Source organism: Gopherus evgoodei, chromosome 3 (assembly GCF_007399415.2).
Source record: "Gopherus evgoodei ecotype Sinaloan lineage chromosome 3, rGopEvg1_v1.p, whole genome shotgun sequence".
NCBI classification, from domain to species: domain Eukaryota; kingdom Metazoa; phylum Chordata; order Testudines; family Testudinidae; genus Gopherus; species Gopherus evgoodei.
Window position 1 is genome coordinate 168,876,357 of NC_044324.1, and position 27,806 is coordinate 168,904,162.

General features: G+C 43.8%; 1 protein-coding gene across 2 annotated transcripts in view; it reads right to left on the bottom strand.

Annotated features, from left to right (window-relative positions):
- Positions 1-27,806, bottom strand: part of GALNT14 (polypeptide N-acetylgalactosaminyltransferase 14) — a 200,346-nt gene that overhangs the window by 60,957 nt on the left and 111,583 nt on the right. For both annotated transcript variants that reach the window (XM_030557364.1, XM_030557363.1), the window contains exon 3: positions 13,492-13,590. In XM_030557364.1, the coding sequence (XP_030413224.1) occupies positions 13,492-13,590 (99 nt within the window). The remainder of the gene's footprint in view (positions 1-13,491; positions 13,591-27,806) is intronic.

The following is a 27,806-nucleotide window of genomic DNA, read 5'->3' on the forward strand; positions in this document are numbered from 1 at the left end:
ATAGCAGTTTTCAGGTATCTAAAAGGGTGTCAGCAGGAGGAGGGAGAAAACTTGCTCACCTTAGCCTCTATTGATAGAACAAGAAGCAATGGGCTTAAACTGCAGCAAGGGAGATTTAGGTTGGACATTGGGAAAAAGTTCCTAACTGTCAGGGTAGTTAAACACTGGAATAAATTGCCTAGGGAGGTTGTGGAATCTCCATCTCTGGAGATATTTAAGAGTAGGTTAGATAAATGTCTATCAGGGATGGTCTAGACAGTATTTGGTCCTGCCATGAGGGCAGAGGACTGGACTCGATGACCTCTCGAGGTCCCTTCGAGTCATAGAGTCTATGAATCTATGAATCGATAACCCTAAGACAATGACAAGCAGCAAGCAAATCAAATCAAATTGATTATTACACTGAACATACGTAGCATAACCAAAAGCCATGGGATGCTCTCAGGACTGGTGATGTTTTCATGCCCAGTTGTTTTGGGAGGAGATTGTACCAGACCATGGAACTCTACAGGATTATTACATCACACCATACAGGTATGGGCACCACAGATGGAAACAGTAACGTTAGAGGGAGTTTTTCAACAAAACTTTTTTTTTTTCTGGAAAATATCAATTGGTCAAGGCCAAAGCTTGTCACTGGAAAAGGTCAGTTTAGACAAATTTCCCCAACTTGGGGAAAAAAAAAAAAAAGCGACCAAGAAATTTTCAGGTCTCCTTGACATTTTTTAAATGAAAAAACCCCTTTTTTCAACTTTCCATTTCACTTTCCAGCTAATTTTAATCTTTTATTTAAGAAACAAGTTAAATAAAAAAAGGGAAAAATCAAAACAAAATGTTTCAAAATTATCGAAACAAAAACCATTTTGATTGGCCTGAAGTTTTTTTCTTCACGTTTTCACAAACATTTTTGAGACTTCGACATTTTTCCCTGGTTTGGAATGGGAAGTTTCTTCCAAATCTCCAAAAATGTCCATAGGCAAGGAAATCCTTTCCCCCCCTAGCTTTAGCTTGACCACCATGAATGCAATCTGAAGAACCATGAGTGTCAGGCTTCCAAAAAAGACACCTGACTCTTAAGCCTGCATTACAATGATCAGGATTTCACCACCCATTTGGCAGTGATTTGCTCTGTGTATTTTCTGAATGGGTGGGTGGTGGCAGTTGCACTGAGTCATACATGAACATGATACATGCCCCGAGTGACACTGCTTGCTACACTCAAAGCAGATCACATTAAACTATGAAGATTTTATGTATATATTTTCAGCCATCATTGAAATGCAGCAGCTGTTCTGCAACAGCATCACTATGCATCTGTTTAGGACAGTACAGGAAGAAAACATTATCCCACTGAAAGCACCTGGGGAACCTTAGAGAAGCACTATGCAGGCTGGCCAGAACGAGTCTACTCTTGCCAAATGTGCCCTAATGTCACCTTATTTTTTACCTCTTTATGAAAGACAGCACTTTCCAGCAGCACCGCATCCCCCTTGCACCCATCCACAGCACTATAACTTAGCTAAAGACCTACATCACAGCCAAGGTGCTACAGGCCTGATTCTCCATTCGCCTGCACAAGTGTACCAGTAAATCAGGAGAAATTCCTGAAAGTCAGCAGAGCTATACTGGTCTAAACCCACTGTGTGTGATGAATCAGAATCATATGCCTACAGGCCCTAAACGTTACAGCTTTGGAGTTCCTGGCTGCACTGCTAAAAACCTGCCCAGTAACAACCATCTGCCACCGGTATAAAGAGTTGTGCAACAAAGGCTGAATGTAATAGAAGAGTAAGTTACTTCCCCAAGAAGCTGAGAGAAAATGCATTCACTTCCCAGCAAGGCCAAATTCACTATTCCTGACAGATATTTGCAACCTGAGTTGTATTAATCGGACAATAAGTTACCAAGTCCACTGAAAACACAGCAGATTATACACTCCCCCAGTGTGACAGTTTGCAGGAACGACTGGAAACAGAAACACTGAACACGTTAGCTTTTCGGTGTCACAGGGATTTCATCAGATATTCTATAAGGCACTCTTAAAAACTGAACACCAGCTTTTCTATTACCCAGATCCTCACTCGGCTTGCTTGCTTTTTTTTGGTTCTTTTTCCTTTTGCTTTTTACACGTAAAAGCACTTGGTGATTTGCCTCTCTTTGAAGTACCTCTTCTTTATAGACACTTTTCTTTCTGAAATCAAATACAGGCAAATATACTGCAATGAAAAAAATCAAGACAAATCAAAGTATTTTGGGTATTCATTCCTACCACACAAAAACACCCATTGCCATCAAAGGGAATGATCTCAGGATTAATCCTAGTGAATTCACCTAGTCAGTTATCGAATAAGGGCTAGGTTATTTTCTGTTACTTTGAATTGACACCAATGTAGCTTCCTTGGGTTTAATCAAGATTATGCTGGTGTAACCAAGCAGAATTTGACCCTATCTTTTCATTGTAGGTTCCATCTTTCTTTGTCACTTGCATTTTCCAGGGATTCTCTTCATTATGCCCATGACAGAGTAAGCCAGGGGTTGGCAACCTTTCAGAAGTGGGGTGCCGAGTCTTCATTTATTCACTCTAATTTAAGGTTTCGCGTGTCAGTAATACATTTTAACGTTTTTAGAAGGTCTCTTTCTAGAAGTCTATAATATATAACTAAACTATTGTTGTATTTAAAGTAAATAAGGGTTTTTAAATGTTTAAGAAACTTCATTTAAAATTAAATTAAAATGCAGAGCCCCCCGGACCGGTGGCCAGGACCTGGGCAGTGAGAGTGCCACTGAAAATCAGCTCGTGTGCCACCTTTGGCACACGTGCCATAGGTTGACTACCCCTGGAGTAAGTGTTAGTAGAATTAGGTCTGAAATGCCACCTGTATATAATTATCAGTGCAAAATTAACACTGAGGCAGGCAAAATGTGGATGCAGACAAGAGAGGCCAGTATTTGCAGACCTGAGCCTACATCTTTTGCTGGTGTGTACTTTTGTCACCCCTTAATACTTGCTGGTTTATAAAAATGACTCCGGACCTTAATTTGTTTGTATTTACAAACCCTTAATTCTCTCCATGGCAACATAATGGGGCCTGTTGGAAAAGAACCCAACAACATCACAAAGCGCCAGAAAGGCTGGAGGTCATGGTTACTGAAATCAGACAGAGCAAGAGAGGAGACACAGTGCCCATGAAAATAAACTGCTCCAACAATCCAACCTGACTAATTATGTAGGAGATGGAGAGAGATATTACACCAAGAATAACCATAATGAGCTTAGATTACACTGCAGCTTCCGCATTTTATTCTCTCCAATACCCACCAGCTTTTTGTAATTCAAGAGTTCTCTTATGTTAACATCAAAAGGTAAAAGCGCATGCAGAGCTGTATATTTACTCACTGTGAGAGACAATTAGCAAATTTATAAAAATGGGCAGGGTTGCGGGGTGGGGAGAAGAGAGAGAAAAAAAATAGCCAGCACAAAGTGCTAATTATACAGTTTCAGTGTAACACCTGGCTTGTTTTAATTAGAGCCATTTGAGCTATGGCACAGCCTCTATATAGGACCGACATACTGCCTAGGGATTGGACGCATGGCTTCACCACTTAGTTTTCTCAGCAACTGTAGGCTACACACCAGATTACATGGAGAGGGGAGGTTGCAGGGCGTTAACTGCCCAGACAGGGCCTGCTTCTACTTGTGAGTATTGGAAAATTAAATACATGACAGTCTACCCACTAATTAATTACCTAAATATTTGATCTGGGATGTGCAGTGCCCATATCAAGATTTTTGCCCAAGGGTCTTTTTTGGGTTGTCAATAAGAGGTAAATAATTAAGCCTCCAGAATCCAACTCTGAAGACTCAGACTGAAGATTTAAAGAATAAATAACGACCACACAGTGGAGTAAAACTGCACATCTCCCAACACAAGGAGCCTATGTTTGGAAAGCATTCTTAACAGCATGCCACATCGGAGCTTAAAGGCTAAGGTGGAGCAGTTGTAAAATCATTGAAAATCTGGCTTTGGAAATGAAAAAAGAGAGCAAGATGGAACCTAAGCATTTAAATACAAGAGAAGGAGCTGTGCTATGCAGTGAGAAGAGACAGAGTCTAAGCCAGATGTTAGCAGTAGGAGGGATTAGATCCTCGGAAAAAGGTAAGATCCCACGTACCACGATTAGGACCTATGTTACAGCATCATTAAAACTCTAATCAGACTGACGCTATACATGGGACTGAGCTCTGCCCTGATTTGGTTACATCCTTGGATGTTAACAGAGTGATAGAGTTCAGTGCCAAACCATCAGCTGGTATAAGCGTATCTCCACTGAAGTCAGTGGAACCGCATCAGTTTACACCACTTGTTTAAGATCATTTGGCTCACTCTTGGTCCACCATGGTTAGCTGTCTCTCATTCAGGTCCTTCCACAGAAGTATGAGGTCCTGGTTTCCCTTGTCATCTTAGGTGCCCCTGTCTTAATAGCCCAATAAACCTCTTAAAAGCATCTCTCTTACAGTTCGCTGGCCCTGCTTAAAGAAGCAGCAAGTCTTCCCAAGGGTGCAGTCTCCATCCCCTGTTGATAGATGAGTCATTACCTCTTCCCCTTGTTGGTTTGATGGCCTTGTTTACCTTTTATGTAAATACCTCTGCCTGATGACCAGGTTGGTTAGACAAGCGCACACACAATCCTTTCTGACCCAGACACATTGATTCCTCAATCACCCTGTGAGCTTTGATGGTTTTGTTTACATGTGTAAATTGCAATTCCATAGTCACTGGTCACCCTGCTTCATCTGTATTCGAGACCTGGGGAGACTTTTTTTCTACTTTGTTCAAATACAGACTTTAAAACATAATAGCAGAAGACATCTGTAATTCCACAGGCAGCCTTGTCACATATGTTCCACAATCATATAATTGACCAGAGTGTTATTAGTTTTCAAATGATACCTTACAAGGCATATTTTGTACAACTATAATTGCAGTAGTGTGTAGGGCATGAATAGCGGGGTGCTTAGGGTCACAGCCTCCCAGAACTGCTGGCTGGGACTGTGCCCATCAGCAGCTCCCCTAATGCAGACCTGTGTCTTAAAGACATTACATGAATAAAATAACATTTTCAACAATGTTAGTTTGGACAAATTAAGACCACCCAAAGGAATAGCAGCAAAGAGTCCTGTGGCACCTTATAGACTAACAGACGTTTTGGAGCATGAGCTTTCGAGGGTGAACACCCACTTCGTCGGATGCATATAGTGGAACTTTCCAAAGGCAGGTATATATATGCAAGCAAGAATCAGACTGGAGATAACGAGGTTAGTTCAATCAAGGAGGATGAGGCCCTCTTCCAGCAGCTGAGGTGTGAACACCAAGGGAGGAGAAACTGCTTTTGTAGTTAGCTAGCCATTCACAATCTTTGTTTAATCCTGAGCTGATGTCAAATTTGCAGATGAACTGAAGCTCAGCAGTTTCTCTTTGAAGTCTGGTCCTGAAGTTTTTTTGCTGCAGGATGGCTACCTTTAAATTTGCTATTGTGTGTCCAGGGAGATTGAAGTGTTCTCCTAGAGGTTTTTGTATATTGCCATTCCTAATATCTGATTTGTGTCCATTTATCCTTTTACGCAGGGACTGTCCAGTTTGGCCACTGTACATAGCAGAGGGGCATTGCTGGCATATGATGGTGTATATTACATTGGTGGATGTACAGGTGAATGAACCGGTGATGGTGTGGATGATCTGGTTAGGTCCTGTAATGGTGTCGCTGGTGTAGATATGTAGGCAGAGTTGGCATCGAGGTTTGTTGCATGGATTGGATCCTGAGTTAGAGTTACTGTGGTGTGGTGTGTAGTTACTGGTGAGAATATGCTTCAGGTTGGTGGGTTTGTCTGTGGGCGAGGACTGGCCTGCCACCTAGGTCTGTGAAAGTGAGGGATCATTGTCCAGGATGGGTTATAGATCCCTGATGATGTGTTGGAGGGGTTTTAGCTGGGGACTATATGTGATGGCCAGTGGAGTTCCGTTGGTTTCTTTCCTGGGCTTGTCTTGCAGTAGGAGGCTTCAAGACTTAAGCTGAGTGATCACCTGTGGAGGTCAGGAAGAAAATTTCTCTAGTGATAAAATGCCACCTAAAAGACACTAAGATGGTTTCAGGCAGTGCTGAAATTTGTCAGGCAACATTGAAAAGAATGAGGGGATTCCTCAGCAATGGGTAGACAGCCCATCTATTGGCTGGAGAATGCAGCCCAGCTAAGAGCGTGCTCTAGGGAGGTTAGAACAGGACAGAGCAGGGAGGTGGATGCAGAGGTAATACTCCAGATGCCACTCCTTTCCTTTCTCACTTCAGGCTCTGGAGTAGCCTGCTGCATCCCTGCCTCTTTTCTTGCTGCCCAGTTTGGCATCTGCCTTGTCTGCAGCTCTGAGGACAGTAATTCCCCAGCGAGCTTGGGGCGCTTTGCCTACACTATCATACATTGCAGCAATTCCTCACCTAGCAGGCTGCCAGTCACTGGCACTTCACAATTCCTGTCCTACTGAGTTCTCACAAGAGTTTGGCTGATTGTAAAACTTCTCAGACTGCCCCAGTTATCTTTCAGATAAGACATAAAACGGAGGTCCTGATCACCTGGGTTCATTAAAGATGACATGCGATGACATTTTACAAGTATAGGCCCATCAACCCTGCTGTTCTGATCAGATTCCAGTCTGGGGAATTCCACTGTGTCTCCTAAAATCCCCCTCATTGTTTCAGGTGGATGCAGGATTTATCTTCAATTTTTTGTCTTGCAAGGTGAGCAATGATTGACTTTGGTGGATGCTTCTCTGGATCAAACCCATAAAGCACAGAATGCTCCACCCCAGAGGTGGCTGCACTTCAGTGGGAGATGCAGGAGGTATTCCCACATGCACTTGCAAAGCACCTCTGGGTCCTTCTGGATAGACAGAGTTACATGATGGTAAGATGTTACCAGTAATCACTGTTAAGAACCTTTACGGTTGACCCAGGCCCTGTCGAGTCCAGCTCCTTCACTTCAGCATTGCTCTTTACCCTCCAATAACTGCTGCATCACTGTGGAGCTCCTTCAGCTCTCCCTAGGGAGGAGCAGGGCAGCAGGGGCAGGAAAATGACATGGAGTTTTCTTTTTCAATTCAAGTTTGTAGGAGGCAGAGGGAGAGATCAGAAAGAAAAGATTGTGGGAAAGGAAATAAAGGATGGCAATTAGGGCAGACAGCTGCAAAGGGGTTCCAATTTCTTTTTCACTCTCTCTGTTTTCAGGTATTTATATGGCCCCATCACCATAGTCTGTGAATGTCTTTAATGTGTTTATCCTCCTCACAACTGCCCTGTGAGGTAGGGCAGTGCTATGTTACACCTGGGGAACTGAGGCACAGAGAGATTAAGTGACTTGCCCAAGGTCACATAGAAAATATGTAGCAGAGTCAGGAAATGAACCCAGGTCTCCTCATGCCCAGTGAAATATACCCTTAATGACGATGCCATCTTCCTTCCCATCTGCCCCTTTTTTCTCCCTTCCCATCTTCCTTTTTTGTTTCTGTTTTTTTGCTTTGGCCCTAAGAACCTACCTAGTCCTTGAGATGTTCACATATAGTAATGCTGATAAAATAATTCCCAGAGAATCATGGATTCAATGATTTTTTCCTTTTTTTCCCCTGTTGGCAAATGGTGTGGAACAGACCATGAGTTTCTTGAACAGAGTAATTATTCAACATGATCTTCTAATTTTTGTCAGTGACTAATTCTCGGGATGCAGATCATTCACAAATGGTGCACTGTAGATGTTCAAAGTGTGACATCCACATGGTGTGTCACACTGAGTAGTGGCGGAACTCACACAACAATCATGCCACTGAGGATTGAGCAGGATGTGCAGATTTTACAATCCAATTCAAAGTTTGCTTACAGAGAATATTAAGTATTCAAGCTAAAACCCCACTTTAGATGAGGATTCAAACTAGTAGAGATCTCAGATGTCCATGGAAAAGGCCTCAAACAGGGTTAAATTGACACTTACTTTTGAATTCAAAAGATTATTAATGGTAAATTTCCCCCACTGTTTGCTCATCTTCAGTAAATACATGCAACATGCTCCAATTGGTTGATCTGTCCAGTTAGGACGCTACAGCCTATCCCCGCTCCTGTGAATTTTACAAGATGCAATTTCTCTTTCCCATTCTTGTTCCTCGTGTTTATGATGATGATTCCCATTGATTTGTTATGAAGACTCTTGGGAGTGGTCGTTCTTATTTCACTGCCAGGCAGCCAAACTAAGGGCCAAAGGCGCACCACTCTGACCCTAGCCAGGCACAAAATATTATTAATTATTATTTATATTACTATAGCACCTTGGAACCATAAAGACCAGGATCCCATTGTGCTAGGCACTGTATGGTGCTCAGGAATAACTTTGCAGGGAAGAAGAAATCCATGGTAGAGAGACGATGAACAGTGAAACAAAGAGGCAGTGTTACCTAGTGATTAGAGTTCTCTCCCTGACTGCCATTCATTCTCTCTGTGACCTGAGACAAGTCAAACAACCTCTTTCTGCCTCACTTTATCCCCATTTATAAAAGGAGGATGGATAGTGCGTACTAATTTCACAATGCTAGTGAGAGGCTTAATTAAAAAAGATAGTGGATGGAGCACTCAACTGGGACTCAAAACATCTGACTCTCTATTCCAGGCTCTACCACTGACCTGCTGGATGACCTGGGGCAAGTCAGGTAACCACTCTGTGCCTCAGTTTCCCCAGTAGACAAATGTGGATAATGATACTTACCATCCGTTGCACTTTGAGATGTACTGATGAAAAGTGCTATACAAGAGCTAGGTATGACTATTAGTGTTATTGCACATAAAGTGCTTTGAGATCCTTCGATGGAAGCTGCTACAGAAGCATGAAGTAGTATTAAGACAGATTTCATGTTGACTGTCACATGAAAAAAATGATCCAAGATGTTTCCGATGTCATGGAACAGAGATCTGTAAGATTTAATTAAGCCAAGCATTTGCTGAGTGAGAAAAAACAGACCAGAGGGCTGGATAAATTAGCCTACAAAAGCTGAAGAGGAAACAAGATCTGAATAGGGTCCAAAGGCAGGCAGGAAATGGAGGTGTGTGCATGTTTAGAGTTGAGCCGAGGAGGGCAGGAATTGAGTCAGCAGTCTTCCTTCCTAACAACAGCTGGAGCTCCCAGGGTCTGGTCTATGGCTGGGCAGCCTGTTTGGGATTGAATCCAGACTGAGTCTGTTGAACCCAACCTCAGCATCACAAGCCACATGAACAGACAGCACTGGCTCCAGGAGCCAATCCCATGGGCATAGCCAGTCATTTCCCAAGGACCAGCACAGGAGAGCTCTGGGAACCCACCTCAAGGAAGTGGGAGGTGGAGGAGTTTGGGGTTGGGTTTGCTTCACCTTTAATTTGTTTTATCTGTCCACATTTATCCAGCCCTGGTTTGATCCAGTACAAATAGTAAAACTGACCATTCCAGGCCATTGCACTGTGGCTGGAAAGGAAATACCCACAGGTCCATGGTGACATGTCGAGGTTATTTTGTGGCAAGTAGGTACTGTAATTAAAACCAACCCTTATGGTGCACATCACCAGCCAAAACATGTGAGCCAGATTGGATAGAGAGATGTGGGAAGGGAGGAGGAGCTACAAGGACAAAAGCCGTGAGTGAAATCACAATGGCTCAAGAGTGGAATCAAAGTAATCTAATCAAACAAAACAACTCCATGAAGGAGCAAAAAAAGGATGAATGAAAGGGCTGTTAATGACATGGAAATCAGGGACAATTCCATGGGAAAAATATGACAGAGGAACAAGGAATAAGAGAGAAATCTACTTATTTTGCATTTCTAATCCAACCATAATTATAATAAGCCGACTACCTGTCTACATGTGTATGTACCCATCACTACAGTAGCTAGGCACAATATGAGGAGTATACTGTGATCCTAACACTTTCACATGTCATCATCACTCCTAGAGGTTGTCTCCTAGGAGTAATACTTCTGCATCATTCTGCCTCTCCATTACTGGGGAAAGCCACTTTGAAGCGAGGAGCTCAAACAGACCTTAAAAGTGGTAAGAGGTTGGGTTCATCTTGACCTTAGGTACCATGGAACTGCATAGTACCTCCCCCTGGAGACCTCCTGTCATGCATGATAGTGGCAGGGAGGTGGTCTCGGAGAACTGAGCCTTGCCCATTGTTGGCTTTAAAGATGAGGGCTGGATCCTGGATCAGTCCAAACTCAGGTCAGAAATGTTGTGATAAATGAGCCTACAAATTTACTCTAATTGTGAGCTCAGCTGTAAAAAATATGTGAGATGTCACAGTACCCTATAGTGATAAATGTTGATGGGGAAAGGCACAAAAAGGAGACAGACTAAATTAGTCTAAACAAAAGGGCCCACTGATAGCGTTCAAGGAATATGTTAAAATCATGCTTGGTAAAAGCAGAACACATGGAATCAGGAATTTGTGAACCAAAATTGGGGTGCCAGATAGGAGGCTTAAGTGGTGGACAAAATAATGAGGGGATGGGCTATTGCACCCATCAATCCCTTTGTGAGTCCTTAATGAAAGACTTTGGAGGAAAAATAAGGAAAGAACAAACAGAAGCTACTGAAGTGAGCGTCACCATCATGGCTACCACCGCCACTGTTTTCTGGGACTCCAGACCATCTTCACCCTAATCCTGAGGAACGACCTGACCAGAGTGGGCCAGAAAGTGTGGGACCCAGATGACATCACCACCCCACCAACTCCAGCGGAATCCCAAACACCTGAGATGAAACAGGAGTAGATGTTAACAGTGCCAGCCCTTCTCAACTAAGTTCTTCTCTTTTCTCCCCAAGGACAGTTATTACCATCTTTGATATCCTCTAAGAGACTATCAAACGTGATTTTTTCCCCTCCACAACTCTCTCCAGCTAAAGAGAAAGGTAACAGGAAATGTTGTTAAAATGAACGTTTTTCCTTCTTTTCTGTATCTATTCTGTATCTATTTTGGTATCTGTAAAAGGTTAGAAAGATTTTAATGGGACGTTCACCATGGTACTGTAAGGGTCCTAGGCATAGGCAGTCTGACCGAGCAGTCACAGCTGGGCTGCTGTCACCAAGCCCAGGGCAATTACAAGGCAGTAGTCAGTGTGGAGGGATCAGAGTAATTGCTAGAGCCAGGATCAGAGTCAGGCCAGGTCAGAGACTAGAGATCAGCAAGCAAGGTGAGGTTTAGAGCCCCACAAACCAGAAGTCTTCATGGCTGCTCAGAAAACTTCCTGGGGCACCCTCCTGGGTTAAATAGTGAGCCTGGGCCCATCAGATGGTCACAGGCTGCTGTTACTATGGTCCTTTTGAGCAGTTCTTCCTAACACACTTAATCTCCCCAGTGCTCCTTCCATATGGTTCTCTGAGGCCTGGTGGGGATGTGCAGACTCAGCGTTCTAGTCCAGCAGCTCCTTACTGGTACTAAGGAGGCTAAGATCTCTGTATACCAAGCCCCGAGCCTTGTTTAACACTGTTTAATGTTGGACAGTAACTGGGTTATGCTAACCTGTATTCCATCTAAATGAACTCAACAGGAGCCAGTACAGAGTGAAGAGAGACCGTGCTGTGTGTATATTATATCAACCCAGACAAAGGGAGGTAGTGACACAGTATGAGGCGAGACATGAAGGAGCTGGGATGGGGAGTGCTGCCATAAAGGAAAGCAGGAATTCAGTTGCAGAACGGTCAAACGCACTCCTAGCATGCACGTTTCTTCCCGAGAAAGGGTTCTGCTCTCAGACAGATGAAGCCATCAGGTGCTCAAAGGGGTGAAGGAGATGTGTAGCAAGCAAAGACGAATCTGGCCCCCAGGCAGCAACCTACGTCTGATGGCAAAGGGCTCTTTAATATCCGTGGTTCTCAGCAGTAGGGCCAGGAGCAGGCCTAGGGCCAGGTCTTTAGCTGGTGTAAATCAACCCAGCTGTCTAGACGTTAGTGGAACTCTGCTGATTTACAGCAGCTAGGGATGTGGTCTGAGTTGGAGTGGCCGTAAAGAAACATTTGCAGATGTGTGTCATACTCTGTGGAAATTTGTCCATGTCACCAAGCAAGTACAATTAGTCACATTTGGCAGACTCGGCTCCTGAGATGCCCAGGACCATGATAGCAGGAGGGGCTGCAGGCCACAATGACCAAGGCACAGGCCTATGAGAAGGAAGTTTATGCGGCATTGGACTGAACTGCAGGCTCTGTTGCCCATCAAAGGATGAACAGGAGTTGCATATGTGCAACGACTATTGCCTAGCTCCAGGCAGTGATATCAATCAATTCCCTGCCATTGCAGGGGTCTGAGGCATTGGTGAATTTTGATCCCTCCTGTTCTCTGCCTGGGGCACATAATAGTTTAGCCTCCTGAGGATTGTAAAGCTTTGGTCTAATTCTGGTTATTGGCTTGGGATGCGGGTGGCCAGATGGAGTTGACCTCCTGTAATATAGCTCCTGAAATATACAGGAGGTCAAACAAGAAGCTTTGGTGGTCCCATCTGGCCTTACACTTGATGAGTCTATACCCTTCCCTTACTTACATGAGTGTGAAATCCACCTGTCAAATGTTTATTATGGAAACAGGACTGAGTGCATCTGACCATTCCTATGGGATAAGCCACTGGACAAGGTGCACAGATCTAACCCTCAGGACAGAAGGTGTGGATAGGTTACAAGAAATCTTTCCATTCCACAGCAAAGAGCTATGTAGATTCAAGACCCACACTGAAATTCAAAGCTTCTTTTAGAAAACCTGCAGTGAAAATGAAGAATATACTATATCCCCATACAGTAAACCACAGTCAATAACAAACCAACAAATGGAAGAATGGCCATGTGCCCAGACCTCTCCACAGCTCATTTAGACGAGCTCAGAAACTGCCCTTGAAAATGCAGCCTCTTTGTGAATCATCAGAGCTTCTCAGTTAACTCTCCTTGCTGGCATCCCATGTGGCCTTCAGGTGTCACTGGAGAAGCTCAAAAAATGATACTAAAGCAGACCTCTGCAAAGCCACAGATATCCCCTGCTGACTATGGCAAAACACAGCTCAGCGTTGATAGTCAAATGATTATAAAAACTGCCATCCCCCGAGATCCATCTAGATTGGTGACCAGCTCCCGACAGTGACCATTGTCACATAGTGCAAAGGAAGCCACTCCATAATGCACCTCCTTGTGCAAAACTACTTACCAGAAGTCAGATCTCATGCTATCCTCAGCTACCGATCATCTTAGGACCTGGGTTAGTAGCCTTTATAATTTTACCCTGGTAAGCGTAGCTGAAAATGCTATTATTCATGCAAACGTCTAACCTTTTTTGAAATGTGAAGGAGTATCTGTCATACTGTGAGGAAAGTGGCAGACATGCTTTTGGAGCAGGATCAAAAAAACCATGCTGCACTCGCATATTCCTTTGAATGAGTCTGTCTTACCTTCTGATAGTTCTTAACAGGGTGGACCTGGCTTCATTGTGGAAGGTGATGATGATACTTGTTGATGGCAGATCCGAACGATAGTGCAAAGTAGTACATCTGAGAAGTTGGAAAAGATACGGGTATCACTAAAGTTCTGGAATGTAAAATGGCTGCTTATTTAATAGACATAAACATTAAAGGCATAGGGTAAAGGCAGATGGTACTCATTCCGGGTTCTCCTGACACTAATAAAATAGTGGTTTTCTGAGCTATTCATTTCTGTTTGACCCAGAATCTATAACATTCTGCTGTGTGGGATAAGTTGCCTGGGAATTCTACCATCCCCCTTTCATTCAGCTTTGTTTCTGGGTGTGGGTAACCCTACTGTGACTAGCAGTGGACATCCCCAGAGAGGTTCAGCTTATATAGACACAGTGTTTGAGGGATCCAAACAGACTTTTGATGTGCATTCCTGGCATAAATATTGTTACATCACAACAAAAACAATATTATGCAGGGGGGCCAGCCCAGAAGAGTTCCTGACAGCCTGAGCAGCCCTGTCCTTCTCCTGCACTTTGGGGATTGGGACCCAGGGCACAGGATTCTACCCCCTGTAGCTGGTCCCTTCCAGAAGGCTTGGGATGAGCTCCCAGATCTAGGGGCTCTTTTGACTGAGAAGTGATCAAACCCACTGAAAACATTTGCTCATCCAGCCCTGAGTGATGTCTGAATAAATGCATAAAGAATATTTCTCAGATGCAGCTACAGTATAAGAGTCAGACTCTCTGCTTCTCTAGCACCCTTCATCTAGGGATCTAAAAGACTTTATACACATTAATTACTAATCCTCACAATACTGTACTGCTGGTATTATTCCTCCTACTTTACAGAAGAGTCAACTGAGGCACAGAGAGGTTATGTGAAATGCCCAAAGCCACAAAATGAGGTAGTGGCAGAGCCACAATTAGAACCTAGGTATCCTGGCCCCTAGTCCTTTGCTCTAACCACTAGACAATACTCCTTTCAAGTTCACATGCCCTCTTGGAGCTACCAGCACTACATCTCAGTTCTTCTCCCTTCCCCAAGAAAGCTCTTCCTTTTCCAAGTCACTCACTCATTTGGTTGTAGGCTGGTTTAGAGTGTACTAATTTAATGTTTCAATTTTATTTTTTGTTTTAATGAATTAATAATATTAATAACAATAAATTATTAATATTAATTAGTATGGGTCTTTGGCTTGCCAATCTGTTTGATCAGAAGATAAAAGTTCTTGTCCCGAATCAGGCTCCACACAATTTACAAAAGCCCCCCGGGGGTATGACAGGAAGCTCACACTGAGACAGATATAGCCTTAAAGACTTTTTATTAAAATCAATGAAATAATAATTAAATAGTAAAATAATCAGAGTTACAAAGTTACAAATGCATGACTGCTATTCAGAAGATACATATGGTAATACACCTCTACCTCGATATAACGCTGTCCTCGGGAGCCAAAAAATCTTACCGCATTATAGGTGAAACCGTGTTATATCGAACTAGATTTGATCTGCCGGAGTGTGCAGCCCCGTCTCCTCGGAGCGCTGCTTTACCGCGTTATAGCCAAATTCGTGTTATATCGGATCGCATTATATTGGGGTAGAGGTGTATAGGATTATACGCTACAAAGCTTTGGTTAATATACTCACATCCTTCCTTGATAACACAGGACCAGCCTTGAGTGAGGGATGCAGTGCTTAGAAGAAACTAATGCTAAGAACTATCAAAACTAACTTAGGATTTACTTGACTAACAGACTTAAAATCAAAACCTAATAAACTAAGAATAAAAGCTTAGGGAAACCAAGCTTAGCCTAGTTCTCTTGAAACTTAGAAAGTTTAAGAAGAACAAGTACAGCCTACTAATAGTAGTAGTCATAGTAGGTAGATAGAAGAGAAGAGAAGAGAAGAGAAGAGAAGAGAAGAGAAGAGAAGAGAAGAGAAGAGAAGAGAAGAGAAAGAGGAATAGAAATAGAGTAGAAAAAGAATACTCTAGCAAGGTGGGTCACCTCTTTTAAAGGGCACAAGTGCCAGAAATTCTTCCTCCTCTGCTCAAATTTCATTCCTCACCCACAAAACGTTAGGGCACACTTACCCCATAGGCTAGTACGTTTGTGTATATTGATGACATGTACCTATGCACATATATTATTTCTGTTCTTTAGTCATTTCAGTTCTTTCCTTGTAGTGTACCTGTTTAGTCTGTCGGTACAAATTGAACCCCCCTCCATGTCATTCTTCCATTGTCTATTAGTCTAGATAAACGGTCTTAGACATATGCGTGGGTGCTTATCTATTTAGGTAACAAGTCTCAATATATAGGTCAACTTTGCTTTCTGGGTAAAAGGTCTTAATATAGATATGCTAACTTAGCTTAACATACAGGTTTTTGGCCTGTAGGTCTCTTGCATTACAGCCAAACTTATTTTTAATATATATCTATAAACCTATTACAATAAACCAAATACTTAAACTATAAGAAAAGATATATATATTGTATATATATACACACACACACGCACACACACAGTAACTCCCCACTTAACGTCCTCTCGCTTAACATTGTTTCGATCTTGTGTCCCTGCTCAATTACAGAACATGCTCCATTTAAAGTTGTGCAATGCTTCACTATAATGTGATTTGGCTGCCTGATTTGTTCACAGCTGGCAGCCCCCCATAAGCTCCCCTATGCCCTCCCAGCACCTCCCACCCACCAGCAGACCCCGTGGATCGGTGCCTTACCCCTCCTCCCCCCGCCTCCTGCCCATGGCAATCAGCTGGCTTGCAGCATTCAGGAGGGAGTGGGGAGGATCGAGGACTCAGTGCGCAGGCTCCTTCCTCCCTCCTCTGCCTCCTGCCCATGGCAATCAGCTGGCTTGCGGTGTTCAGGAGGCAGGGGAGGGAGGGGGAGACTGTGCGCCTTGTCCTCGCTCCTCCCCCATCCTTCCTGTCTCCTGATTGCTGCAAGCCAGCTGATTGCCGCGGGCAGGAGGCAGGGGAGGGAGGGGGAGGAGCAAGGACATGGTGTGCGGCGTAAGGGGGGGGGGGAAGAAGAGGCAGGTTAAGTGTGGGGGCTTAGGGGAAGGGGTGGAATGGGTGGGCTGAGGGTTGAACCCCCCACCCCTGGTGCTTGCAGAGTAGGGGAAGCTGCCACTGCTGCTGCGCAGTGTGCTTCTCCTAGCCTACAGCACCTTCAGCTTCCTTGCCTCATTGTCTCCAGTGCCAACGGGCTGTGCCTGTGTGGGATAAGGCGGGGGCACCTCCCAACTAGAGTACTGTACTGTACGGCAACAAAAAATTTCCCTAGAACCTAACCCCCTCCATTTACTTTCATTCTTATGGGGAAATTGGATTAGCTTAACATCATTTCACTTAAAGTCACATTTTTCAGGAACATAACTACAACGTTAAGTGAGGAGTTACTATATATATATATATGCAATAAGCAGGTTAGTCCTACAGGCTACACGGTTCAGTTTCTACCACGAGTGAGCCAAACCTACAAACAAGTGCACAGTATATAGCATTTCACAGAACCAACGAGAGTTAAGGAAATCAGGATTTCAGTGCTAACTGGGGAGGAAAAAGTGGGCAATTGAAGCTTTCGATCCCCAAACTGTGGGGCATGCCCCCCGAGGGGGGCAAAGAGGAATGTTTGGGGGAAAATAGGTGGGGCGGGCAAGCCCGCACAGAGGGCAGGAAGGGAGCACCACTCAGCCCCACCCTGCCCCCAGCTCTGCTCCAGCCCCGCCCCCAGCCGCAGTCCTGACTCCTGGCCCCAGGCCTGGCCCCGTCCCCAGCCTTGGTGTAGCTTCACTCCTGGCTCCACCCCCAGCCTCAGCCCCCTTACTCCTGTCTGTTTCCCCCCGACCTCCACCGGGGGCAGGGGATGCAGACAGGAGCAAGGGGGCACACAATCCTAAAAAGTTTGGGGATCACTGGTCTAGCGGCTATAACACTGCTCTGAAAATTAGGAGACCTGGGTTCTGTTCCTGCATCTGTCAAGGACAATGAGCAAATCCCTTCACCACCCTTTATCTTGTCTATTCAGTTTGCAAGCATTCTGAGACAGGGACTGCCTCTTTCTTGTCAATGTTGTTAAAGCACAATGGGACCTCAATCTCATACAGCCTGGGGCTCTGGGGCTTCCATAACGTAACAAACAACTCAGGCCACCTCATTGTTCCCATACATGAGTATCCCTTCACTTCTTGGTCTTTTGCGGTAGAAATAACCTAGTGCAGAAGTGGCACGTGAAGTCCTATGTCAGTCTATAACAGTGATGGGCTGAATGGAGAACAATCTCCCAGTGTTCATGGTGTGTAGAGGCCCAGCCCTCTCCAGCCTCCTGCACCGCACTGTGCTCATTCCTGTGATATTTCACACAGCCTGAAGGAGCTTTGTAGTTAAATCCCCAAGACTTTGCCTTGCATCACCATCAACAGGTTTCTCTGTGGAGCCTGAAAACTAATCAGTCTCTTACAACAGAAACAATTTTTAAAAGGCTCCTTTGACATATTTCATTGGCTTTTCTGCTACAGAAACTCTGGGACCTGACGCTGATCTGACTTACGGCAGCTTGGCACCATTGCCTTCCATGGAGTCATTCCCCATTGGCACCAGCACGAATGAGATCAAAAGCAGGTCCTCAGTGAGGATGCTGATGCACACACAAGCTTCTGGCATGAGGTCATCTATGAGATTTTTATTCCATGTGCCATTTTAGCAGCTTTGTGAGCATCATGTGGAATTCTCATTTTGTCTCAGTAGGCTTGCAGCATCACACTGAGATCCTTTTTCATCTGAGCCCGCCTGTTTTGTCAATATTTACTCCAGCAGGATAGAAGGAATCACTGACAGAGTATAAATCAAACAGAATAAACTATGTGGGGGTGGGGTTTAAAGCAGCAGAAAAAGGGAGATATCTCAGAAGATTTCTCTCTTCTTTTCCTTTTTGGGACTGAACTCCCACATAGTTTTGTCTGTTGACCTTCTAATCCTGTAAGAGCACAGACCAGCAGGATGATAAGTGAGAGTTAGAGAACAGACTAGAGAAGGATCAAATATACAAAGCAGAGATCCTAGTTGAACTTGCCTAATGTTTAGTGGCAAGTCCAGCCATGCAGTTTTTGTTCAGGTTCGTCCCTAGAAAAGGGAAACACATTGACTTCCTGAGGCAATGAATTCCACAGGTTCTAAATTGATTGTTTCTAAATTCACTGTTCTTTAATAACACAATATGGCCACCGGGACAGGATAGAAAGGAGAGACTGTTTTCACTACAGTCTTTAGACTATGGAGTCCAGGATCCAGAACCACAGCCCCCCAACTGGTCTCCTTCCCAAACTAAAACATCTTAGATCTTGGAATCATTGTGATCCTCAGCTGGTTTCACTGACTTCAACAGAGCTGTACTGATTTACACCAGCTGAGTATCCAACTCAATAAATCCGGATAAGCCTCTAACATCTTTGCTGCTCTTTTGGAGTCCTTTTAGCCTTCACTCTATCCTTAAAGTGAAACAGCTGAACTTGAACGCACTAGGATAGCCAATGTCCAACATCGTGTCCTCTGTATCTCATTTCCCCTTGGGTTTTCTATCCCACCCAAGCAGCTTGTATGCTCTTTTATAACTGGCACTGCACATTGGCCAGACATCTGTGCTGCGTTATCCAAGATAGACCCTAGCTCCCTTCTCCAAGGATCCTGAAAGTGCAGAGCCCACCACGATATAGAAGAAGGGCTGATGACGTTGACCCACATGCACCTGTAATGCTGATGGACTCCGGTTGTTGGCTGGTGGGATCAAATCTGGGACCTCTGGAGCTTAGTGCATGAACCTCTACTGCCAACTGGCTCCTAGCTAAGGCCGTAGAGCAGACTCTTAACTCTCTCTAAGTGCTCCAGGTGCCACTAGATGGGACAGAGCACCACAGCCAGGAGGTGTGTGGGTTACACAACACCTTCCATTTACCAAAGTTACAATTCAGGGATGTGAGAGCAGAGAGTTACCAAACAGCAACTCACCATGTCTCCTGGGTCCTACAATAATACACTCACACTCACAGTAGTTTTTTTCTATTAGCTTATATGAGAACTAAAACGAAACCTGTCTCTGAACTGAATGCTGCTTGCTTGTTACAGACTCTATAATGACTCTCTCCCAGGGCCGGCGCTTCCATTTAGGCGGCCTAGGCAATTGCCTAGGGCGCCAGGATTATTGGGGGGCAGCATTTTGCATGGGGGAGGCGGCAGGTGGCTCCAGTGGACCTGCCGCAGTCGTGCCTGCGGAGGGTCCCCTGGTCCCGAGGTTCCGGTGGACCTCCTGCAGGCCAGCAGACCCCCTCCGCAGGCACAACTGCAGCAGGTCCACCAGAGTCGCAGGACCAGCGCGCGAAGCGGCGAAATGGTCGTGTGCCTAGGGTGCTAAAAACACTAGTGCTGGTCCTGCTTTCTCCACGTTACTTATAAACATTTATCCCCTAACTGCTCCCAGATGTGTGTCCTTCCACTCATTTTGAACCTGGCACCAGGAAGAAGTTCAGTGTATCAAACAAGGGATGCTATTTTTGGCAACGAAAAGAAAGGGTGTGGAAAGCACTTGCAAAATACATCACCCAGACAGTTTAGGAGATGTGCAGATTTATCAATTCCAAAGAGACGTGATGCAGATTCCTTCTTTGGGTGTCATACACCTTTAAAACGCCAGCTGCAGTTACAGTACAGTCGCTTATGTACAGTATCTGATTAGCGAGCAGCCAATGTTTTCTTCAGGCAGGAAGTTGGTAGAACAGCCAAAGCTCCAAATCCAAACACTTTCAAGATCTGCAAGCTTGGGTCCTAACTCTGCGTAATGGGCTGAATCAACCCCCCAAGGGGCCTGATTCTCTACTGCCTTGCATCTGGGGGGCCTGATTCATAGCCTGCACCTATCAAATGGGTATAAAGTGCCACTGTTCTGACTTGGTTTTACACCCACATTGCCCAGGTGTATATCACCACACAAGATGCAGGGCAATGGAGATTTGGACCCGAGGTTCGAGTGCACCATTACGCTGGTAAAGTTCCCTTTTGGCTCTGAACTCTGTGGCTCAGGTCCGGCTGTAGTTGGGCATGGGATGGCTCCTGGAAGTAAAGCTTCCAGTCATGCTTTGTATATCTGACCCTGAGCACCACAGCGCCAGGTCTCCTCCCACACCAGTTTTGTACATGGATAGCTCCAGTGCTGTTATTCCTGATTGACAGCAGTCTGAGCAAGAGGAAACGCAGATGAATGGGGAAATTTTTCAGTTGGATAAAAAGGAATGAAAAGTTCTAGCAAGGTTCTTCCTCTCAGCCCCCATGTTTGTTTCCAAATGTAACAGCAGCTAAACCCCCTGGTTCCTGAAGAGGCAGAGCACAGTTTAAGCTGTTGACTACAAGTGTTTTTTTTGGCACTTGCTTGGGCAATAAAAACCACAGCTTGGAAAAGCATTAAATTCAGCATGTCCAGGCTTATTCTATGTGACAATTACATCTGGAGTAATTTCAATTTAATACGTCCCCGCAAGTGAAAATTGCAGCATGCCGCCCTAAAATTGCTGTAATAATGAAAATAAACCCATTAAGAGCTGCCTGTGCTACCTCGGGCTGTCACTGGATAAATGCTTTCTGCTGCTCATGGTACCTCATAGGTCATCCAATTGCCAACAAGGAAAAAAAAACCACAACATTTTTAGGAAACCAAGATTGTTCCTTTAAAAAAAATTATGGCACTGCTTGTGTTTGCACTACCATGTCCATCACAGTCTGTGAGCTCTGTGCATACTCTGAAATCCTGCAACAAGGCAGGGAAGAAAGAGTGTAGAGCTATTGCTTATGCCAACCCCTTGCCTAGCTTGGCTGACCATAGCGTGGGGTCTGTTCAGCTTCTGAGGTGCATGAAAACCAATAGTAAAAGGTTCTATAGCCATATAAATAAGAAGAAAACAAAGAAAGAAGAAGTGGGACCGCTACACACTGAGGATGGAAAGGAGGTTAAGGATAACCTAGGCATGGCCCAATATCTAAATAAGTACTTTGCCTCAGTCTTTAATAAGGCTAATGGGGAGCTTAGGGGTAATGGAAGGATGACAAATGGGAATGAGGATATGGAGGTGGATATTACCACATCTGAGGTAGAAGCCAAACTTGAACAGCTTAATGGGACAAAATCGGAGGGCCTGAACAATCTTCATCTGAGAATATTAAAGGAACTGGCGCATGAAATTGCAAGCCCGTTAGCAAGAATTTTTAATGAATCGGTAAACTCAGGGGTTGTACCGTACGACTGGAGAATTGCTAACGTAGTTCCTATCTTTAAGAAAGGGAGAAAGAGTGATCTGAGTAACTATAGGCCTGTTAGTTTGACATTTGTAGTATGTAAGGTCTTGGAAAAAATTTTGAAGGAGAAAGTAGTTAAGGACATTGAGGTCAATGGTAATTGGGACAAAGTACAACATGGTTTTACTAAAGGTAGATCGTGCCAAACCAACCTGATCTCCTTCTTTGAGAAGGTAACAGACTATTTAGACAAAGAAAATGCGGTAGACCTAATTTACCTCGATTTCAGTAAGGCATTTGACACAGTTCCACATGCAGAATTATTAGTCAAATTGGAAAAGATGGGGATCAATATGAGAATTGAAAGATGGATAAGGAACTGGTTAAAGGGGAGACTCCAACAGGTCGTACTGAAGGGTGAACTGTCAGGCTGGAAGGAGGTTACTAGTGGAGTTCCTCAAGGATTGGTTCTGGGACCAATCTTATTTAACCTTTTTATTACCGACCTTGGCACAAAAAGCGGGAATGTGCTAATAAAGTTTGCGGATGACACGAAGCTGGGGGGTATTGCTAACATGGAGAAGGACCGGGATACCATACAGGAAGATCTGGATGACCTTGTAAACTGGAGTAATAGTAATAGGATGAAATTTAATAGTGAAAAGTGCAAGGTCATGCACTTAGGGATTAATAATAAGAACTTTAGATATAGACTGGGGATGCATCAGCTGGAAGCAACAGAGGAGGAGAAGGACCTTGGTGTATTGGTAGATCACAGGATGACTATGAGCCGCCAATGTGATATGGCCGTGAAAAAAGCTAATGAGGTTTTAGGATGCATCAGGCAAGGTATTTCCAGCAAAGATAAGGAGGTGTTAGTACCGTTAAATAAGGCACTGGTGAGACCCCACCTGGAATACTGTGTGCAGTTCTGGTCTCCCATGTTTAAGAAGGATGAATTCAAACTGGAACAGGTTCAGAGACGGGCTACTAGGATGATCCGAGGAATGGAAAACCTGTCATATGAAAGGAGACTCAAAGAGCTTGGCTTGTTTAGTCTAGCCAAAAGAAGGCTGAGGGGGGATATGCTTGCTCTTTATAAATATACCAGAGGGATTAATATTAGGGAGGGAGAGGAATTATTTAAGCTTAGTACCAATGTAGATACAAGAACAAATGGGTATAAACTGGACACTAGGAAGTTTAGACTTGAAATTAGACGAAGGTTTCTAACCATTAGAGGAGTGAAGTTCTGAAACAGCCTTCCAAGGGGAGTAGTGGGGGCAAAAGACATATCTGGCTTTAAGATTAAGCTTGATAAGTTTATGGAAGGGATGGTATGATGGGAGAGCCTAATTTTGGCAATTGATCTTTCATTATCGCCAGATAAGTATGCCCAGTGGTTGGTGATGGGACGTTGGATGGGATGGGATCTGAGTTACTGCAGAGAATTCTTTTCTGAGTGCTGGCTGGTGAGTCTTGCCCACATGCTCAGGGTTTAGCTGATCGCCATATTTGGGGTCGGGAGGGAATTTTCCCCCAGGGCAGATTGGCAGAGGCCCTGGAGGTTTTTCACCTTCCCCTGCAGTGTGGGGCATGGGTCACTTGCTGGTGGATTCTCTGCAGCTTGAGGTCTTCAAATCACAATTTGAAGACTTCAGTAACTCAGGTATAGGTTTGGGGTTTGTTATAGAAGTGGATGGGTAGGGTTCTGTGGCCTGCTTTGTGCAGGGGGTCAGACTAGATGATCACATTGGTCCCTTCTGACCCTAGAATCTATGAATCTATGAAAGCCCACAGCAGCAAGCCATGCCTGTGGAGAGTGAGAATTAACAATCAGTTCTAACAACTTGCCAAAGAGAATTCTCCAGGGGATCCCAGGCTATGCTGATTAGCTTCAAACCAAAAGAACATTATGATTTTGTACTGCCATGATGGCCTTCCTTCACAAGATCACAAAGACTCCACATGCAGTCAAAAAAGCTAACAGAATGTTAGGAGCCATTAGGAAAAGTATCGATAATAAGACAGTAAATATCATAATGCCACTATATAAATCCATGGTACACCCATACCTTGAATACTGCATGCAGTTCTGGTCACCCCATCTCAAAAAAAAATATTAGAGTTGGAAAAGATATAGAGAAGGGCAACAAAAATGATTAGGGGTATGGAACAGCTTCCAAATGAGGAGAAATTCAAAAGATTGGGACTTTTCAGTGTGGAAAAGAGATGACTAAGGGAGGATATGATAGAGGTCTATAAATCATGACTAGTGTGGAGAAAGCGAATAAGGAATTTTTATTTAGCCCTTCACATAACACAAAAAACAGGGGTCATCCAACGAAATTAATAGATCTCAGGTTTAAAACATACATAAGGAAGCCATAACATAACACACAGTGAACCTATGGAACTTGTTGCCGGGGATGTCGTGTAGGCCAAAATTATAACAAAGCTCAGAAAAGAATTAGATAAATTCATGGAGGATAGATCCATCAATGGCTGTTAGCCATGATGGTCAGGGATGCAAACCCCATGCTCTGAGTGTCCCTAGCCTCTGAATACAAGAAGCAGTGTTGATGACGGGATGGATCACTCGACTGCCTGTTCTGTTCTGTTCATTCTCTCTGAAGCACCTGGCACTGGCCACTGTCAGAAGACAGGATAGGGGGCTAGATGGAACATTGGTCTGACCCAGTATGGCCATTCTTATGTTCTTGCTCATTAATGAATTAAGCCTTCCTGCCCTCCACGAGGTAAGCTAACCCCATTTTTCAGCCTAGGAAACTGAGGTAAGGAGAAGTGAAAGGCTCAACTCTGTCTTACTCACACTGAGCAATTAATTGCTCTGCAAGGAGTTCCATTTACATCTATGAGCCTCCACATGTTTTAACCACAGTGGCTCAGCATGTCTGTTTTAGAGACTGGAATAGAACCTAGGTTTGCTGACTCCCAGACCTGACCTTTAGTCATTTGACTCTGCATCCCCTCTTTTGTAAATCCTCATTACAGAAATAAAGATTACATCCAAGCAGAGCTGGCAGGAACAATTTTGATGGAAGTTTTCCATTGAAAATGCCTTTTCATCAAAATCAAAACATTTTGCGGGAATATGCCGATTTCGACTAGATTTCACTTTAAAAAATCCAAATGAAATGTTCTGATGATATTGAAACTCTTCTCAAAGTTTTCATTACATGGAATGTTTTGGAATTTGTTGGGTTTTGTCCCCATGCAGATCTACTTCCAAGGAAAACTAATAGTTTTGTCAAAGCATGAGAAGAACCATTCTCTTATACAATATCTCAGCCTATGAGAAAGAGACAGAGCTGAACACATCCTCAGCACTCCACTCACCATTGAATAACACTGGTCTACAATTTTTGAGAAGTCATCTGCTTCAGAGATAAAATGTGATATTTATTATGTATTTTGATGTGCTGAATTCAAATATGACAATTAAAACAACTGATTGGCTACTGTTTCTAAGATATTTAAGTTTTTACATTTTATGTCTATGTATATTGTGTAGATAGTAGAGTTTTAATCATAAATTGTAAACCTAGGTCTTTTCATGTGTTTATGGTTGCTTTACATGATAATATTTCACCTGTCCTGTTTATGTAACACTTTAAAAATCAGCAAAAGGGTTATATAAATAACATTTATTATGAAACAAAAGGCAAAAAACTATTATGTATATAGTTTAGTCCTATTCAGTGTCTACTCGGCGCTTCTTGGCTTGTCTCTTGTATTCATTAAATGGAGCATCTCTTGTCACTGTCCAGTAATAGTCTGCAAGCATTGATGGGCTCCATTTGCCCTGATAGCCTATCAGGAGATTCCACTGCTGTAGTCTGGAGCCCAACAGCTCTGCCTTACTCTTGGGTAGTTCCAAATCCCTGACAAGGTCATTCAGTTCACTTTGTGTTATGAGGTGTGGTTCAGAGGAGAAGGAGGATGGGAGAAAATGTGGGTCCTGTGACATTGATGGTTCAGGACCAGAAGTTTCATCCTCTTCCTCTTCCTCATCTGACACAAGTGAGAATGATTCTGGTGCATCAGGAACCGGCAGTCCTTCTCCGTGGGGTACTGGGCGTATAGCTGATGGAATGTTTGTATAACGCACAGTCCACTTTTTCTTCTTTGACACACCTTTCCCAACTGGAGGCACCATGCAGAAGTAACAATTGCTGATATGATCTGTTGGCTCTCTCCAAATCATTGGCACTGCAAAAGGCATAGATTTCCTTTTCCTGTTCAACCACTGGCGAAGATTTGTTACACAAGTGTTGCAGCATATGTGTGGGGCCCACCTCTTGTCCTGATCTCCAATTTTGCAGCCAAAAGAAAGGTGATAGGCTTTCTTAACCATAGTGGTTAGACTGCGCTTTTGTGATGCAAAAGTCACTTCACCACAAACATAGCAGAAGTTATCTGCACTGTTCACACAAGTACGAAGCATCTCTGCTCACTTTGGCTAAACAGAAATGTGTCCCTTTGCAAAATCAAACACTGACAAATAAGAGAGCACCACACTGTATGATTTCTAGAGCTGATATAGGGCAATTTGTTCAGCAGAGTGATGTAAGCTTCGTTATGATTGCATCATCCATGACTTCTAGGAATAACATGATGCAATTCATATCATGTATGATGCAATACCAGCTTCAGATTGCATCATTCATTGTTTGGCCTAAAAAGCTAGTACTATCCAAACCCAGTCATAGATTTATTCATAGATCCAGTCAAAGATGTATTTTAATCATTTCTGGTTTAAATTGAGATCCCTTCCCTTTATAACTCACTTATCCTCAGCCATTCCCAAGTCAAGGGTCGTATATACTGATCCAATAGCATATCTTGAAAACTAGAGCCAATCAACAATTTTAAGCATCATTTTCGTTTTCAGTGACCCAGAATTAGTAAAGTTGGACTACATTTATTTCAGAAGCATTTTGGCTGTAGAGCAGTGTAACAGCTCAAATGCCAGGCTCTGGTTTTACTTTTCAAAGCCCTCAATGAGTTGGGCCCAGGGACCCTTGGGGGACCATTTCACTCTTCATGACCAGACCTATTGGACACCAGGGGTCTGTCAGCTACATAGGTCAAACCTGAGTGAGCAGAAGATATCAGTTTCTCTGTGGCTGGTCCCAAGCTTGGGACCTCCCTTCCAGAAGAGATAAGGCTGGGGTTTTCAAACAACCCTCAGGGTGTTCAGCGCCCAGCTCTCATTGAATTTCACTGCGAGCTGGGTGCTGTCTCCTGTAGGTGCCATTAAAAACCCCAGCCTGAAGTGACCACAAATCTTACTGCCTTCAGGACAAAATGCATAACTCACCTCATTAGCATGGCTCTGACCTATCGCCCAAAACACTAATAACTAATGGTAAATGATTATGTACCCTTCCCTCCCACATGAGAAGAGGGGGAGCAGAGAACCAGAGATCAGCATTGATCTGACCCACGAAGTTCTGTAAAATGCTCAGATATCAGTGATGATCATGGTATAAACTGCATGAAGAAGGGAGAGAGAGATTTTACGTATGTTAATGGGAGAGCTTCCAATGTTACAAAGCTTTACTAGCCTACCTCTTCACTGTTTTTCTTTTCTTCTCCTGTATGGTGTAGTGTATAAACTCATCATGTTCTACGTTTTGAAAGCCACCAGAAACCAGTCAGAGCAGCAGTGTGTATATAGTTAAGCCTTGCATGTTCCTATATAGTAAGCAAACAGGGTTACTTGGGAACTAACTGTGCCTGTGTGGTTGCTTCATATGGTTGATTGTTGTGCAAAGAGCAAGCAACATTATACTCTCCCATAAAGCCTAGGCATTTCAACAGATCTACATTTGTAGCCCCTCCTCTGAGAAGTCATTCCCTTTGAAGACTGGGATCAGTTATTCACCATTTCAACCCCAGTCCTCCCTATGTATGGAAAGGCACCAGGCATCACAACCCATGACCTCCCAATATGTCCACACCAATATT